Source organism: Suricata suricatta, chromosome X, assembly GCF_006229205.1.
Source record: "Suricata suricatta isolate VVHF042 chromosome X, meerkat_22Aug2017_6uvM2_HiC, whole genome shotgun sequence".
NCBI lineage: Eukaryota > Metazoa > Chordata > Mammalia > Carnivora > Herpestidae > Suricata > Suricata suricatta.
In genome coordinates, this window is record NC_043717.1 from 26,346,035 (window position 1) to 26,365,031 (window position 18,997).

The following is an 18,997-nucleotide window of genomic DNA, read 5'->3' on the forward strand; positions in this document are numbered from 1 at the left end:
CAAGGACCTGAATGTGAGACAGGAAACCATCAAAATCCTTGAGGAGAAAGCAGGAAACAGCCTCCTTGACCTCAACGGCAGCAATTTCCTACTCGACACATCCCCAAAGGCAAGGGAAATGAAAGCAAAACTGAACTATTGGGACCTCATCAAGATAAAAAGCTTCTGCACTGCAAAGGAAATAATCAAGAAAAAAAGGCAACCGACAGAATGGGAAAAGAAAATTGCAAATGACATAACAGATAAAGGGCTAGTATCCAAAATCTACAAGGAAACCACCAAACTCCACACCCAAAAAACAAATAACCCGGTGAAGAAATGGGCAGAACACATGAACAGACACTTCTCCAAAAAGGACATCCAGATGGCCTACAGGCATATGAAACAATGCTCAGCATCACTCATCATCAGGGAAACACAAATCCAAACCACACTGAGATACCACCTCACGCCAGTCAGAGTGGCTAAAATGAACAAATCAAGAGACTATAGATGCTGGCAAGGGTGTGGAGAGATGGGCACCCTTCTACACTATAGGTGGCAATGTAAACTGGGGCATCCGCTGCTCTGGAAAACAGTGTGGAGGTTCCTCCAAAACTATCAATAGAACTCCCCTAGGACCCAGCAAGAGCACTGCTAGGAATTTACCCAAGGGATACAGAAGTGCTGATGCATAGGAGCGCATGTACCCCAATGTTCATAGAAGCACTTTCAACAATAGCCAAATCATGGAAAGAGCCTAAATGTCCATCACCTGATGAATGGATCAAGAAGATGTGGTGTGTGTATATATATATATATATATATATATACACATACATACAATGGAGTATTACATGGCAATGAGAAATAATGAAATATGGCCATTTGTAGCAAAGTGGATGAACCTCGAAAGTGTCATGCTAAGCGAAATATTTCAGTCAGAGAAAGCTAGATACCATATGTTTGCACTCATAGGTCTAACAGGAGAACAGGATAAATCTAATGAAGGACCATGGGGAGTGGAAGGGGAAAAGAGAGTTGGGGAGAGAGAGGGATGCAAAACCTGAGAGACTATTAAATACTGAAAAGAACCGAGAGTTGAAGGGGGAGGTGGAGGGGGAAAAGAGGTGGTGGTAATGGAGGAGGGCACTTGTGGGGAGGAGCACTGGGTGTTATATGGAAACCAATTTGACAAGAAACTATTTTAAAAATACATATATATATATATATATATGTATGATGGGGGTGTGTGTGTATGTGTGTGTGTTTAGAAACTTAACTACTTTCTACTTTGCACTTTCTACTCCTTTGATACATCTATTTTGGGAAATGCTCAAATTGAGCTATCCAACTTTTCCCCATCCCTCATGGCAACCAAACAGTATCATCAACAAAGAGCTTTTTCTGCAACTCCAAACATTATCAAATGATATAAGCCATGGCACAGAGAAATATTTCTTTACAATGTGAAACTGGCAGCAGATGTCCAGAAAGAAGAGAGGACCCACAGTATAGGATGATTAACATACTAGAAACTGTTCCTCAGAGACTGAGAAAAGGAGGGAATTCTGGGTAGAGAAACTTGAATTTCCAATGGCTACACAGAAGTCAACACCTTAGCTTGATGCTCAAGGACCTTCGTGGTTGGAATTCAACCCACCACTCAGCGCTAATTCCCATCATCAAAAATTCTCCAGCACCAGTCTAGCACCATGCTTCTGCCCCTCCTTCTGCTGCTCAGGCTCTATGCCCACCAAGGCCCTTGGTGCTCTGATGGGAGCAAAATAGATGGGTTTATGAGAATTGTGTCTAAGATCACTTTAGAATGTTTTTTAAATGCCAGGTCTTCAATTATTCAACTGAAATCTGGGTCTTTTTCACAAGCATTGTCTATTATCAACCGCTTGAATAACTAATTCCTTCTCTACTTTAAATCATAATTTTTTATCCAACAGTCATCTAAGTATAAACTACTATACTACTCAGTTATTGATTACAAATTAAGTTCTGAGGGGGTTTTTTTGGCTGCATTGCCCCCTTTCCACATTATTTTCAAAAACTGGCCCTATCTTCAAGAACTCCTATTAAATAATTTTTTTAAATATATTTTTATTTTTATGGTCTATCTGGTATTTAGCATATGCTCCCAGTATTCTCAAGATCAAGGAACAATTCTTATACCTCAGGGGATGAAGTACAAATCTAGCTTAAATAAGCATGTCTGTTATGCTTGAAGTTGATGGTATCGATGAAGAAAATAGAATACAAAAGGTCGTTTACAGTTGTTTCTTGATTTTCTTTACTAGAGTTAATGAGCAAAGCCATATAGAGTGTGTTTCTTAGAATAAAATAATTCCTTGCTTAGATATACAACAGTATTAGGTAAATTTTCTGACCTGCAGCTACAAAAGTTAGGTCAAAACAACCTTTGCTTCACTTCCCTGTCTCACCATCTTAACACTGGATCCGTATCTTAGCAGGGACTAACAACAGTGTTTGAAATTATGGCCATCGAGAACAGTTTTTGCTGGTTGGCCTAAAATTTTCTTCTATTATCCCAACAGGACGCACAAGTTACTCCCTGCCATTTTATAAGGGTGCTCCTTACCACACCTCCCCAGATCATCACCTCTTCAATGGCTGCCTCCACTTCTCACTATATTCCCTATCACAACTCTGGTCTACAGTTAAGCCTAGATAGCAGCAATTTCCTTTCTACCTGCTTCCATGCAAACCCTTCTATTCCTTTCTCACAAACCAGCTAGAGGCTAACATGCCAGTGAGATCTTTCAAGATTATGAATCGGATTACTGAATTTCTTCACTTGCAATTCTTTTAGAAGTTTCATCTGGTTTTAAAACAAAACCCAGGGGTGCCTGGGTGGGTCAGTTGGTTAAGCATCCAACTCTTGGTTTCAGCTCCAGTCATGATCTCACAGTTTGGTTGGTGGGCTCCAGCCTCGCATAGCATTGGGCTGTGTACTAGCAGGTGGAGCCAGCTTGAGATTCTCTTTCTCTTTCCCTTTCTGCCCCTCCCCACTTCATGCTGTCTCTGTCTCTCTCAAAAAGAAAAAACAAAGTTTACACAGAAGCCTAGAGGGACCTTCATGAACTTTACCCTCCTTTTATCCTCATCTTCCCATAATTTGCTAGTCTCCAGTCTTCCTGGCCCCTCCCTTTTGTCTCTTGGATACGTCAAGCACTTCTCCACCTTGCCCCATTTGTACCTTCCTCTGGATCATCACACAGCTGGTACCTGCATGTGCCACAGGATGGGGTCAAGCTGTTCTCTTCCACAATAATGTTGCCTAAGTCACATTAAACCATGATAACAGAATTCACTATTAATTTGTTTATTCCTTTTATTTCTGTAAGCTTCAAGAAGATATAAACCCTGCTCTTGATTTTCTCCACTAAATACATAGTGCCCAAGACTTCTGTGGCACATAGCAGGTGATCAACAATATTTATTGAATTAGTGAGTGAGTGCACAAAACAATGTTGTGCCAAACAATTACCAGATTATTGCAATCCCCATAAAAATCTAAATGACATTAAAAAAACACTAAAATTTATATGGAACCATAAAACATAACAAATAAGCAAAGCAATCTTGAGAAAAAAAGCTAGAGGCATCATATTTGCTGATTTCAAAACATATTACAAAGCTAGAGTTATTAAAACAGTAAGATACTGCCATAAAGACAGACATACAATGTAAGGGATAGAACAGATAGGACATAAATAAACCCATTCGCATGTGGTCAACTGATCTCTGACAAGAGTGTTGAGAACAATAAAGGATCATCTCTTCAAATGATGGTGTTATGAAACCTGCATAGCCACATGCAAAAGAACAAAATTGGACCCTTATCTTACAATATATACAGAAATCAACTTGAAACAGATTAAAGACGTAACTGAAACATTGCAACTACAGGAGTGCTTCAGTGGCTCAATCAGTTGGGCATCTGACTTTGGCTCAAGACATGATCTCCCTGCTCCCAAGTTCAAGCCCCTGGTCAGGCTCTGTGCTGACAGCCTGGAGCTAGGAGATCGTTTCATATTGTGTCCCCCTCTCTCTCTGACCCTTCCCCGCTCTCTTTCTTGCTTCTCTCTCTCTCTCTCTCTCTCTCTCTCTCTCTCTCTCTCTCTCTCTCTCTCTCTGTCTCCCTCTCTCTCAAAAATAAACAAACATTTAAAAAAACTGCAACCACAAAACTCCTAGAATTAAACACAGGGGAAAAGCTTCACAACACTGGTCTTAAAATGATTTACTGGATTTGACCTAAAAAGCATTTGTCTAAATATAGACAAATGGGATTGCATGAAATGAAAAAGCTCCTATACAGCAAAAGAAACAATTAACAGAATGAAACAGCAACCTACAGAATGGGAGAAAATATCTGCAAACCATATAACTGCAAAGAGATTAACCTCTAAAATATATAAGGAACTCCTACAACTCAATAGGAACAAATAACCAAACAAAAAAGAGGCAAAGGATTTAAACAGACATTTCTCCAAAGACAATGTACAAATGACCAAATATATGAAAAGCTGCTCAACACTACTTATGAGAAATATGCACATCAAACCCACAATGAGATATCACCCTACTCTTGTTGGGGTAACTATTACCAAGAGGTAACAAAAAATAACAAGTACTGCTGAGAACATGGACAAATTGGCACCCTCCACCATTTGCGGAAATGGAAAATGGTGCAGCTGCTATGGGAAATGGTATAAAGGTTTCTCAAAAAAAAAATTAAAAATACGACTACCGTGCAATTCAGCACTACCACTGCTGGGTACATATCCCAAACAGCTAAAATCAGGTTCTTGAAGAGTTATCTATATTCTCATGTTCGTTGCCTTACTATTCACAACAGCCAAGATATGGAAAGAAACTAAATGTCTACCAATGGGTAAATGGATGAAGAAAATGTGGTATATACGTACGACAGAATATTATTCACCCTGGAAAACTAAGGAAATCCTGCCATATGTGACAACAGGGAAGAACTTGGAATACATTATGCTAAATGAAAGAAACCAGTCAGAGAAGGACAAACACCACGTGATTCTACTTATAAGAGAGATCTAATACAGTCGCACTCCTAGAAGCAGAGAATAGCAAGCCCCGTGGTTGCCCGGGGCTAGAGGGAAGGGGGAATATGGAGTTGCTGTTTGTCACGTATAAGGTTTTTAGTCATGCAAGAGTTAATTTCTAGAGATGTACTGCGCAACACTGTGCCTGCCTACAGTCAAGGGCCTACTGTGCACTTTACGGATTTGTTAGGAGTGTAGATCTCCTGTTACATGTGCTTACCATTTTCAAAAGAAAACAAAAAAACAGTATTGTGCTAGAAATCTATGGTTATAGAAGAAAAGAAAATTCTTGTGAAGCTTAAGGCAAAACGAAAACAAGACGGAAAACACTTCTTTTGTCAGAGCTAGTATAGTCACTTTCTCCATTTTCTTCAAAACTAAACAAACTAATAATTACTTTCCTGACATGATTATACTTCACAATGGAAATAAATTCAAACTGCAGTATAAACTGTTTTCATATTTACAAGTAGAAGGTACATTTAAAATCTTCCTTGTTAAAATAAGAAATCTCTGTGACAAGCCATGTGCTACTTTTTTTATATCCATCTAGAACAGAGCATGCTCTTTCTGGTTTGCAGTTTCTACAAAGGGTTTGTAGCAAATGTTTTGGGAGACAATTTTACTCTCTCCATCTTGTAGCCCTGGGCCACCACTAATCTACACTCTGTGTCTTCTGGTGTGCCAAGTAGGGGCCTTCCTATAAATGAAATCATATAATATCATACATATATCATATATCTATCTGTCTATATGGCCCCTTCTGGCTGGCTTCTTTCTTCAGTATGTTTTTAAGGTTCATCTACAGTATACCAAGTATCAGGGCCTCATTACATCTTATTATTAATATTTCATTGTATGGATAGGCCCATCTTCTTTCTTTACTCATCAGGTGATGGGCACTTGAGTTCCTTCCCCTTTTTCATTATCATGAATAATGGTGCTCTGAACATCCCTGTATACTTGCTACTTCTTATGCAATCTAATACCCATCCTATCACGTACTCAAGCTCCATTAGGTCACTTGTGACACAGGGATAATTAAACATTCTCAAAGAATTGCTGTGTGAGGACTAAGAAAGGTAATTTATATGAAAGGTATTTGTAGATGGAAAATTACTATGAATATAGAATGCGTCTTATCTTTTAATATTATTTTTTCATATAATGTTTGCCAGTTACCCAGCAGTAATTACTTAGACCAATTTTCACCACTCAAAGTACATTTAAAACGTTAAGTTTTGGTTTCGTTGTGAGAACATTAGTAAAGAAAAAAAATGAAAGAAGAGATCAAAGTCTGAATGGCTTCCCACCCTTCGTGTTAGCTCTTATTTGCTGAATACTTAATATGCTCAAAGTACTATGGAGTAATATAAGAAATAAGATTTACTCTCTTGTGCCAGTTTGGGGGTAAAGCATACATATGTAAAATGCTTTGGAAATAATTATTAACTAACAAACTAAACTATAATATTACTTGAAATGGTGAACTTTATACTTACCATTTATATAAAGATATAGAATATTATATATTAATACATAATACATAAAGTTATGCATGTAAATTTATAATGTACAAATGCATGCAACATATGTCATTAACTTAAAATAAAATATAATTTATATAATTGCATGTTATTTATATAAGCATACATACATAACACATAAATCATATACATATGTATAATTTATAATTCATATATAGAATGCCTATTTAATTAGTAATTATTAATTATCAAGACAAACTCTCTAAAAGAATGCTTAAAATTGGCAGAAATGCTTGGTAAATAAAATATAAGGAAGGGCATTTTATTTATAAATAAGCGGAGTAAAAATTTGGGGCAGTTTTATAAACAATCATCATATTATGAAAGATGAAAGAGAAGACATGATAATACAGATGGACAGATTGAGGGTTGTGTGGCTAGAGAGTATATGTTATTAAATATTTATATTGGAATATTATAGTTGAATCTCAGCTATCAACAAACATTAACACTCTGAACATTTTTGAAATAAACAGAAAAAAATGTTGAACTTAAACATAATTAATAGAGTACAGGTAAATTAAAATAATTTTCTAGTGAATAGGCTCTTTTGCTCAGCAGTTACAGTATAGCCATTAATATGTATTTGTCTTTTGGGAGGCTTACACATTTTATGACAAGAAAAATGCATTATTATTAAATTGGTCACTGTTTGAAATTTTAGGACATTCTCAATCTTTTCCCCAATTGATTTTATAGATGCCCAGCAATTCGTATACTGAAATCCACTAGAGGGAGCTGACATCACTGTAAAGTTGCATTAACTAATATCCTACCAGGAAAACAAACCCCTCGGCAAAAATGACTTTAAGGGAAAAGAAGGAAGGGAGGGAAAAAAGAAAGAATAGAAAAACATGCATTTATCATTTGCTTTCTTCAGTTCATTCTGACCTCAAGAAGACATAAAAATTTAAAAACCAGGAAAATAGGAAAAGTTTGATGTATATCACTACAATGATCTTAGAAATATTACTATGTGGTAACTTCTTTGGATACTTACAAAGAAAAGTAGCCAAAAAACATGCTTTCTAACTAATTAAAGTTTTAGTAGATACATGTTCTTGCACCTCTCATAACAAATTTGGGGAAGACATTTTTAAGAATATTTTTATCTTAATGCCTTAAAATCCAATTTTACTTGATAATCTTCTGTATGCACACATGTACATAGGCATGTATGTGTAAAGTAAACCAAAAACTCATTTAATAATGCTTGGCAGTGTTCATAAACCGGTCTGTCAAAAAAATTTTTGTCTTAAGAATTAAGCTGATTAGTAGGGTTATTTTGGTCCAGACATTATACATAAATAGCATAAGAGCAAATTGGTAAGAATCGAAAGAGACATCTTGAAAACCGTGCTAGTTAAATGGTAGGCATCTGTGTAACTGCTCCACTTTTAGGTTGTATCTTATTATTAAACGAGAAAAAGAGGAAACTGCGTAGTTATAGTGAACTAGTAGTAAAACGCAGCCCAAAGAATAACTTGTTCTTGGCTGAAATTCAGTTGCTACATGCTTGTTACAGCTGCAATGGTCTTCATATAAACTGGAGAGAAGGGTTAGTAAGATGCCCCGCTAACTATTCGTGTACATAAAGCAAACGGGATATAGTGAAAAGGCATCAAGAGGGCTTCAACTGTTCTTTCATTTCCTCCACTGTTCAAAGTATTTGACTGTAAAATTTGCAACCCAACAAGGAGATGGTAATGCCTATATAATACATATATTTTATTTGTTCCTCAAAGTCATGAAATTATTATGGTAGGTGAGGGGGAGAAATGGAAATATAACACATATGTTTTCCAACAGCAGTATCTCATTGTTACTACAGAGTGGAGGGATGATGGATTCCTTTGATAGAAATTATTCTTTCGTGTCAGCACTTTCTCTTCCTCTAACAAATACCGAATCGGAAAAATATCAAGTTAGCCATTTCAAGTATTTTTACTTACTTGTCTGGAGCTCTTTTTCTCTGGCCTGCAGATCAGCAAAGACTTGGTTAAAATGATTTGTAAAGGCTACAAAGTCTGCATCCAGGAACATTGGCTCTTGTCCTTTCTCTTTCAGAGCTAAGGTTTGAATTTTTAATCGCTCGATTTGAGGCTGAAGAGCTGACAACCGGTTGACTTCATCCTGTACCATAAAGTATTAAAATAAATAAAAAATTTACTTTGCATAGATTACATTCTTTTTTGCAATGAAAGGTGTTAAAAAGCAGTGATGCAAGCTTAGCTTAATGCCCTTATCAAAAAATTGTTAAGAAGTATCCATGACAGTTTAGGCAAGCCTCTAGCACAGGGCATCAATTTAAGAATACCTTGGCTCTTCATTCCATAGATAACATCATGTATAACTGTCTTTAAATTTCAAAAGGACATCATTTGCAGCATTAATGGGAATGAATATATACTTGAAAAGTACTATGAATGACCTTACATCCTTTCAATAAATCAGACATGAATGTCCTCCGCTCCCCTCTTATCTCAAAACTATGTTCCTTTGTTTCAAATTCTAAGCTCGTTTAACAAACACTATTTTTCTTTCAATTCATTTGTGAAGAATATAAATTAATCTACGTGCATACCTACTACATTAAATTACAAATGCAGTAGGTCTTTATGCACTGATATCACCTAGATGACATAATCTATGTAATACTTCTATAAACACACAAATATTTATTTCGGTAATGATCTATCTCTTATTTGGTCTCCTGACTGAGCAGGCAATCACCATTGTTTCAGTGAGGGTGAGAGTTTGCTCTACTTTTCTTGTCCTGGCAAGGAAACATTTTTTAAAAATGTTTCTTTATTTTTGAACAAGAGAGAGAGACAGAGCAGAAGCATGGGAGGGGCAGAGAGAGAGAGAGAGAGGGAGACATAGAACTGAAGCAGGCTCCAGGCTCTGAGCTGTCAGCATGGAGCCCAATGTGGGGCTCGAACTCACAGACTGCAAGATCATGATCTGAGCTGAAGTCAGACGCTTAACCGACTTAGACACCCAGGCACCCCATCCTGGAGTAATTGTTAATAATACCCCCTTTCACTCTCAAGAGCACCCCCTGATTTGGATGATAAAGTCACATGGACACAGCACTAGTCCTATGTAGCTACTGAACACCTTAAATGTGGCCAGTCCAAATTCAGATAGGATGTCACTGTAAAACACACAATGAATTTTGAATATGTATAATCTGAATTCAAACAGAATTTCCAAATGTTATTTATTTAAGTATTATTACCATAGTTGCTTACTTATAACTCTCAACTATACTACCTTTAGAAAAAAGTATGTCAGGATTACTTACCATGTAAAATGTAAAAAACACAATTAAAACGTTAAAATTTGATAACAAGCCAATTAGAAGGAGGGGAAAATAAAAAGAGTTATAGTAATTATAAACTAAATATAAATCTGAGCTTCCTGCAAGTCAAAGTGAAAGAAAAAAAGAGAAAAAGTTGTTATTTTTTGGATGCATGCACATTGTTTTGAAGAAAGTAACTGTTGTCTTAGGACTGAATAAGATAAATTTAACACCAAGATCCTTTCATAGTAGCAAGACTACCTAATGGGTGCTGTCACTTGTTATGATTTTTAGACAATACAAAGATAACTTTCAATGAAATGCTGCCATATGGTTTTAACAGTCAGAAATGATTCAGGTAGGTTAATCTCTGACAATCAAATTCTTTTGGTAGGTGAAGATGAAAGCCATTTATATAAATGGGGAGATGACTCATCTCTTCCATTTCACTATAACGCCTCTCAATCAAGGGCTAGAAGGTAGGTACATATCCGTGGATGGAGAATAAGGCAAGAGATGAAGGGTAATACTCTGTGTTTTTTATTATAAATTGAAGACATGCACTTTGTATATTTGGCTTACAAATGGCAGCATTGACATCTGCTGTGAAACATTAAAGAACCTGATTTACATTTGGCCAGATGGAAGGCCTTCATTCTTCCTGTTTAGGGGGCTATAGAAGCAGTCTACAGTATAGTAAAGTGTGTTCTACAAAACAAAGGGGACTTTGAAACTAATGAAACATTTGGGCAACTGTTCAGTTGAGACCTTAAAGTCCTAAGAGTAAACCATATGAGAGATCATTTTGACCTGAAATATTTAATATTTAAAAGATGCTAACAATCATTTATTATTTCCACAAAAGGGCCTTAATGTGGTTAGTCTTCTGGAGTAAGACATCTTCCCTGAATCTGTTTATGCTTTACAATTTTGTGTTTAACTGATGGAAAGATTTTTTTATTTTTTCTTTGTAAAGGGCCCCTGGATTTCTTCCAATTCTCAAAGGGCTCTCTAACCCCCAACATATTAAGAACAAGTTCTTATAAGCATTATATTTGGACCTAATACTGCAGTCTAATTGTACAAAACATCTCCAAATAACAGAATGCACTGACAAACAAGATGGTATCATTTATTCACCTATCATTAATCACAGCCAAATAGTATAATTTTAACTTTTGTGTGAATGACACTGAGCTAATCCTGCTCAGTATTTTACCTAAAGTGATTCATCAAATTAATAGAAACCCAAAGTGCAGAGAGAAAGAGTAAGAGGGTGATGAAGAGGGATGGAATTATGTCATCAAAATTTGGAACCTTGTGTCCGAACGCAAAAAAAGAAGAAGTAATTTCACTTAGGATGACTTCCTCAATGTGGAGAGAATTTTTAAGATGTGTAACTACCAATAATCTTGATTTGTTCTTCAGATAAAGACCAATGTCCTAGCAGGCTCCAAGAGTCCTTGCTTTGTCTCCTCTGATCCTGTCTTGTAGACTCCATCTTTTATCTTTTCTCCACCTCTCACCCATCTATGCCCAGAATTCACATTGGCCTTCTACCAGTTCTTTGAACATTATATGGTTATTTTTTTGTATCTGAATCTCAAGAAATAGGTTAAGGTAACAGCATCAAATTTTATTCCAAGAAATAATGTAGGTGGACTATTCCACTGATTCACAGGAAAAAGAGAGTCATGGTTTCTATTAACAGCAAAATGTGTTTAAGTATAAAAATTCCCTAGATTTACTTATTTGCATAAAAAACTAAATGTCTTTCTGTCCTATATTCTTTATCTAAATATGTATTTCCTGAGTTTATTCATCTCCTAGTAAAGTTGTAGGTCCAATATATGAAGAAGAATCATCAAGTCCTTCAACTGTTTTATTTCAAAATAGCTTTGAATTTCCTGTATCTTGCTGGGTTCAACAACACCTCCAAATAAACCCTGTCACCTCTACATTTCCAGTGTCCCATTATTTAAGCCATACTTTTCAAAGGATGCAAACTGACCCCCATTCACTGCTTCTTATATTAAACCTGGTCATCTTAGTCTATTATGAAGATTCATTCTAGAAACCTTTTCATCTATCCCATTTCCTATTTCCCAAGAAAATTACTCAGATCAAAATAACCACTGGGGTGCCTAAGTGGCTCAGTCGGTTAAATGTCTGACTTCAGCTCAGGTCAGATCTCACGGTTCATGGGTTCAAGCATCAGGCTCTGTGCTGACAGCTAGCTCAAAGCCTGGAGCCTGCTTCAGATTCTGTGTCTCCCTCTCTCTCTGACCCTCCCCTGCTCACACTGTCTCTCCCTCTCTCTTTCTCAAAAAAAAAAATCAAAATAACCATGTAAAAAAATTTCAAGTTATTTTCATTATCATATAACTTTGGTTTTCTTACATTAGTCAACGTACTCTTTTAATCTCTTTATCCAGTTCTTTGCTGCCTGTTATACATTGTTTGGCCCTTCAGATCCACTGTCCACTTCTAGGACTCAGGGGAAGACAATTATAGACTAGAGCACTTTGTACTGGACCTTCTGATTAAGTTTGGTCAATGTGGAGCCCTATCTGGATTCAGATTATGGAGTCATGGAGTAGAGTGAAGTAGCATGTTTATTTTTCTGGCTCCATTCCTGGCATGGCACTTGGACTGGCTCTTAAGGCTGTCTTTACAATGGGTGTCCAACTTGCTCCTTCTAGGTTTCTGTAACTTCTCTTTCCCTCGATTGTTTCTGTCCTAAGAATGGTTACAACTCTAATGCCAGGTTACTGCAGTATTCTTTATGGTTCCTCTATACTCTGAGCACAATGGGTAAGTATGTTGGTAAAGAAACCTTCCTCAAATTATCCCAATTTGAGAGAACTGTCAGTTTTAAAGATTTTCCCCATACATCCAATTATATATCAACCTCTTGTGTTTGTGTGGATTCCACTTGTTCAACATATGACTGAGCTCTGCTTTTAGCACATGAGTTGCCATAAAAAAGAGCTCCCAGTTATTGGCCATTTCTCCTAGGATATGTGTTGCTTCCATCCTCCAAAACTGCCTCGCCATTCTGCAAACCGACAAAATCAATTAGCCATGTGTGACTACTCTAAATACATTTTTTTAGGATCGAGACATCATGCATTATCTATTTAAACTCATTTTCTCACTTATATTTTGATCTTTATTGTGTTTAAATCCTTCAAAGGGAAAGTTTTTTACTAAATAATTTACTCTTCTTCTCGAAATTACCGAGAAATTCCTATTGATCAAGATCCAAATAGAAGGAAACAATCTTACCTTACAAATTTTTAACTGGCTTTTAATTGCTGTTGGCTCTGATGCGGTGGTAGGTTGGGTTTTCAACCAGTTTTCAGCAGTAGTTGTCATCTGCTCCAATTGTTGTAGCTGATTATAGAAACTGATGATGTTGTTCTGATACTCCAGCCAGTTAAGTCTCTCACTTAGCAATTGGCAGAACTCTATCCACCGGCTGTTCAGTTGTTCTGAGGCTTGTTTGATGCTGTCAGCATTAACACCCTCTAGAAAGAAGATTTTTTAAATATATCCACTGAAGCCACAGACTGCAAGACATTATCTGAAAACCAATGTGTCTCAAGTTTAAAAGTTTTCATTATATGAAGGCTTTCAAACAAATCATTTATTTACTTATCAAGAAAAGGAAGCACCAATGATTTCTGCTTACTCATTGTAACTTATTGGAGATGCATCTTGTCAAGAGTACGAGTACAATAAAGTGGTAAATAAGGACACATAAGATGTAGAGGAGTAGATATATTTAAATAAAAACAAAAATGGTCAAAGCTCTTAAGGCAGCCGGAAGATTGATCATGGACAAAAATAATCTATTGGAGGATTCCAAATAATTGTTAAGTATCATGTATGTTACTAAAATGCACAGCGAAACACTAACATTTGTATTTTTTAAATGGTTTGGGATTTAGCCAAAATGTTATTATTTGGATCTTCAAAAAAAAAGAGTTTTTATCAAAATGCAGTATTTCTCTGATTCTGCTATAAAAGCCAAAACAAGCAGATTTTCCATGGGTCCAAAGAATGGAAACAACTACTAAAAAAACCCAAAAAACTTTTTAACATGAAAAAATCCTATTACTTACATATCATTTACAAATGTGGAAGGTGATCTGAAAATTTTAAAATAATCTATACCCAAACTAAAGCAGAAAAAAATCTATCCAAGTCAAAAGGGAAACATAAACACATTATCACTCTACTATGTGTTAGGAATTTGCTGTCTTTTAATATATACTATCATTTTTAATGTTTTATTTACTTATTTTAAGAGAAAGAGAGTGTGTGAGCATAATATGGGCAGAAAGAGAGGGGGTGAGACAATACCAAGCAGGCACCACACTGTAAGTACAGAGCCCAACATAGGGCTCAGTCCCAAAATTGGAGGAGCATAATCTGAGCTGAAATCAAGGGTCAGATGCTTAACTGACTTAGCCACTTAGACACTCCAATATATACTATCTTATTTAAGTTTTGTCAAAATGTAGTACGTCATGACTAACACCAAAACATGTATATGTTATCCTATACATATCATGAAAGAATATTAATATCATGTAATGCTATGCATTAAAAAATTCACTCTCTATAGTTGACAAAATTAAGGTGTTGTTGCGTGCACACGTGCACACACACACACCAAAACACATCTCTCAATGCATTTGAAACCTAACTCTCACTTCACTGATTTCAAAGTTTTGATGTGACATCGGAGAACACAAATTTTGCAAATATTATTGGCAACAATCTTTTCTTCCTTCTCTAGCTGATACATTTTTAAAGAAAAACAACTTTTAAAGTGTAAAAAGATAAAATATGCATATCTCCATATATATGACTATAAAAGGTTGGTACAAGTAAATATTCTTCTAATACTCTCCTAATAGCTAAGGAATCAAGTGACCTTGTTGAGAAATCTGGATGTTTTGTGTGATATATTGTTTGTGAAAATTTGGTTTTGAGCAGTGACCAACAATTGTACCAAAATATGTTTTGGGGAGCCTAAATGTCCATCAACTGATGAATGGATCAAGAAGATGTGGTTTATATATACAATGGAGTACTACATGGCAATGAGAAAGAATGAAATCTGGGCATTCGTGGCAACGTGGATGGAACTCAAGGGTGTTATGCTAAGTGAAATAAGTCAGGCAGAGAAGGACAGATACCATACACTTTCACTCATAAGGCTAACAGGAGAAACTTAACAGGGGACCATGGCGAGGGAAAGGGGGGGAAAGAGTTGGGGAGAGGGAGGGAGGCAAACCATGAGAGACTCTTGAATACTGAGAACAAACTGAGAGCTGATGGGAGTGGGAGAGAGGGATAGGGGGGGTGATGGGCATGGAGGAGGGCACTTGTGGGGATGGGCACTGGGTGTTGTATGAAAACGAACTTGACCATAAACTATAAAAGGAAAAAATATATACCTTGGGGATTCCATAAGGTAACTGTAGTTATATAATCATGTTTGTTACAAAGTGTCAGAGAAGAATTCAAATCTAGGTAATACAGGTTAAAAAATATTATGACAAAATGCTAACATTATCATTGGAAAATGAAAGAGAATAATTTCAAAATATACAGGGGAGAAATTTTATATTATGTTAAGATAATGATTCAAAAATGTGCAATGGATGCAACAAATGATGTTTAGAGGAAATGCTTTCAGCTTATGTTTAACTTGAGTAAGCACTTAGAAGAAGGAAGACCAGGGTGGTCCAATTCCGAGACAGGCAAATAAGAGATGCTAAAGGTACTGATGAACTGATGCTACAGCGTCTAAATTATATGGAAATACACAGAGAAATATCTCATTGTCCCTGATAGAGGTAAATTATATGAAAACTCCTCTCAAATGAAAAAATTAATTTTCAGTATGAGTAATAGATGCTAACTTAATCAGAAAAAAACATAAATCTAACTATAATGAATTACCAATAGGTCCTGTGGTATCTCGTAAAATCTAGGGATATAATTTAATGTGTCCTTGTTGATCATTACCCAAAACTACTGGCTCAATATATCATGCCAAAAAAATATCCAGATGCTAAAAATCACTGTAAAAGGAATTAAAATAAATAAGAAAGCAAACTTTGTATAAATCTTTTATGAAATCTATAATATTCCTTATCATTAATGTATTAATTTTTATAATTTAATACAGGTTAGTGAACAAAAGGTCTCCCTATTAGGACAAATGGTGAAGGTAAACGAAGTTCTAGAAATCCACAGTAATAACTCTGATATGAGAACTGAATTCAAATTTGAATCCCTTTATTGAATGAGTAAATTAGGCTCAATTACTTGGTCTCATTGGACCTCATTTTTCTTATCTATGAAATGAGGCTAAAATAGGATGCCTATGAAGGTTCTGAGTTAACATGTGTGAAGTAGTTACACAAAGTCTGAGATATACCTGGCAACCAATAAATATTAGTCAAAAATTATAGAAAGCACCAGGTAACTAACAACAATTAAAAGAAATCACATCCTGGGGTTCCTGGCCGGCTCAGTAAATTGAGAACCCAACTCTTGATTTCAGCGCAGGTCACGATCTCATAGTCGTGAGACTGAGCCCACAACGGGTTCCAATGCTGAGCGTGGAGCCTGTTTCGGATTCTCTCTCTCCCTCTTCCTCTCTCTATCTCAAAGAGTAAATAAACAAACAAACAAACAAACAAACAAATTTTTAAAGAAAGAAATATCTTTCAAATGCTGGTATTGGTGAGAGTTGAGGTCTTATTTTAATGTTTATACATTTATTTTTGAGACAAAGGGAGAGACAGAGCATGAGAGGGGGAGGGGCAGAGAGAGGGGGAGACACAGAATCCAAAGCAGGTTCCAGGCTCTGAGCTAGCTGTAAGCATACAGCCCGATGTGGGGTTCAAACCCACGAATCGTGAGATCGTGATCTGAGCTGAAGTCGGATGCCCAACCAACTTTTTAATGCCTCAGTGGGGGGTCTTTTTAATAACTGCAAATGGGTCATTTATAAAAAATTAATGACTGATATTTTTAAAATTAATGCTAATTTTATATACTAAGACACTAATATGGGATATATAAAGTATAGGTAGAAATTTTTAAAAGGAATCATATCGACTAGTGATGCACTCATGAGTTTATTAGCAAAGCTTGGAATATTTGGTCACATATCTATAATCACTTGTAATTAAAGTTATAAAGGGCAACTACACCAAAAATTTAAAAAAACCCAGAAATTTCTACATGCAACTGGCAAAGATATGATGTTGATCACAGAGAATAAGATATATTATGAAGGATTTGCATGTAAATATAAATATGCCTCCTGCTCAACAGGAGTGTAATCTGTCCTTCTAAACTCTACACTCAGCTTAGAGCAGGTAAGGAACAAATACACACAATACAAAATCAATAGCTTACGTCATATGAATATGAACAGTAGGGAAGTGATACCCACAGACACACACAGACAAAAACCCCAAACATTCACATGGTCTCTTTTGCTTCCAGTTTGCTTTAAACTGCTTGTGGGAAAGATCAAAAGTACTGCAACACAGCACATCACTTCATGCAACTCTCTTAAACTAGAACTATAAAAGTCCTTACTTCAACTTCATGAAATAATTAGCTATTTATTATGAAGAAGTCCCTTAAAACTTTTGTAGAAGAAATAAGGATACTGTTTCCCAAAAGAATACTTGCATATGAATAAAATTATACTATTCTATGTAGCTGCTTTATGTGTATTTCGTAGAATTACATGCTCCTTAACTCCACTGAAAATTTTCAGTTTTATGACAATTTTTAGGTGTAAATATCTGAAAAGTTTGAAGCATCAATATTTTGAGCATCTGTGTTTCTAAATTTTTGTTAGCTACTTAAGAATATAAACACTAACTCACCAGCAACATGAACAATGCTTATGGAAGCCATTTTGTAGTAGCACGTTAGAATCTCAGGGATAATGGATCATAATCCATTCACATTTCATATTCTAAACAACCCCTGAAATAGTCCATGAATAAATAATATTGCACCCGGAGGAAATGGATCATTACTTCAAGTGCATCCATTAATTTTGTTACTTGTGTACAGTGCATAACAGACTGTTAGAATCATTTTAATTGTGCACCACCTTCCAGGCAAGTACTTCAGAACTGCCACTTAAAGTGAAGTATTCCTCATCAAGTATATTCATCATTAGCCATGAAGCCAAAGTAGAATAATGAAAAACCTGTGTTTTCTTGAATTAGAGCTCTTGAATTAGAAGAATATTTAGGATGAAATCTTAAAATAAAGTTTCTAATAAATAGTCTCCAATTTTTATTGAATATTAGGTAAAAGGTCATTACAAGTCAATTTGGCATCCAATGTAACAGCCTAAAAAGTAATAGAAATTTATTGAGGTCATGAAAATAAGGCCTGAGTCGTGTACACTAAATGCTAGAGGTTTCTTTGACCATGCTCACTTTTATACAATTGCTGTATCATTTTTTTCAAATAATAGCTTTTAAAAATTAGTAGGTTTATATAAAATTTATACCCCTAGTGAATATAATGCATAAATTCCTAATAGAGCTCTTTCTTCACTTTTTCCTATTTTTAAACATCACTGAATTATGAGACAAAGGCCACATTCTTTATATTTGTTTTTTTTTATTTTTTTCTACTGTTTTTATTTATTTGAGAGAGAGAGAGAGAGAGACAGACAGACAGAGACAGAGACAGCATGAATAAGGGAAGGTCAGAGAGAGAGGGAGACACAGAATCTGAAGCAGGCTCCAGGCTCTGAGCTAGCTGTCAGCACAGAGCCTGATGTGGGGCTTGAACCCACGGACCATGAAATCATGACCTGAGCCGAAATCGGTCGTTTAACCAACTGAGCCACCCAGGCGACCCTACTTATATTTGTTTTTGTGACTAATTTTCTCCAACAACTGTGACCACCATGATCTTCTCTCTTATCCCCCTCCCTCTCTCCCTCCCCCCTCCCTCCCTCCCTCTCTCTCTCTCTCTCTCCCCCC

The 18,997-nt window shown here is 36.0% G+C and overlaps 1 protein-coding gene across 9 annotated transcripts in view; it reads right to left on the minus strand.

Moving 5' to 3' along the window:
- Positions 1–18,997, minus strand: part of DMD (dystrophin) — a 1,657,593-nt gene that overhangs the window by 1,322,154 nt on the left and 316,442 nt on the right. For all 9 annotated transcript variants that reach the window (XM_029929473.1, XM_029929472.1, XM_029929470.1 and 6 more), the window contains 2 exons: positions 13,233–13,474; positions 8,593–8,773 (listed from right to left, as the gene is read on the minus strand). In XM_029929473.1, coding sequence (XP_029785333.1) covers positions 8,593–8,773; positions 13,233–13,474 — 423 coding nt within the window. The remainder of the gene's footprint in view (positions 1–8,592; positions 8,774–13,232; positions 13,475–18,997) is intronic.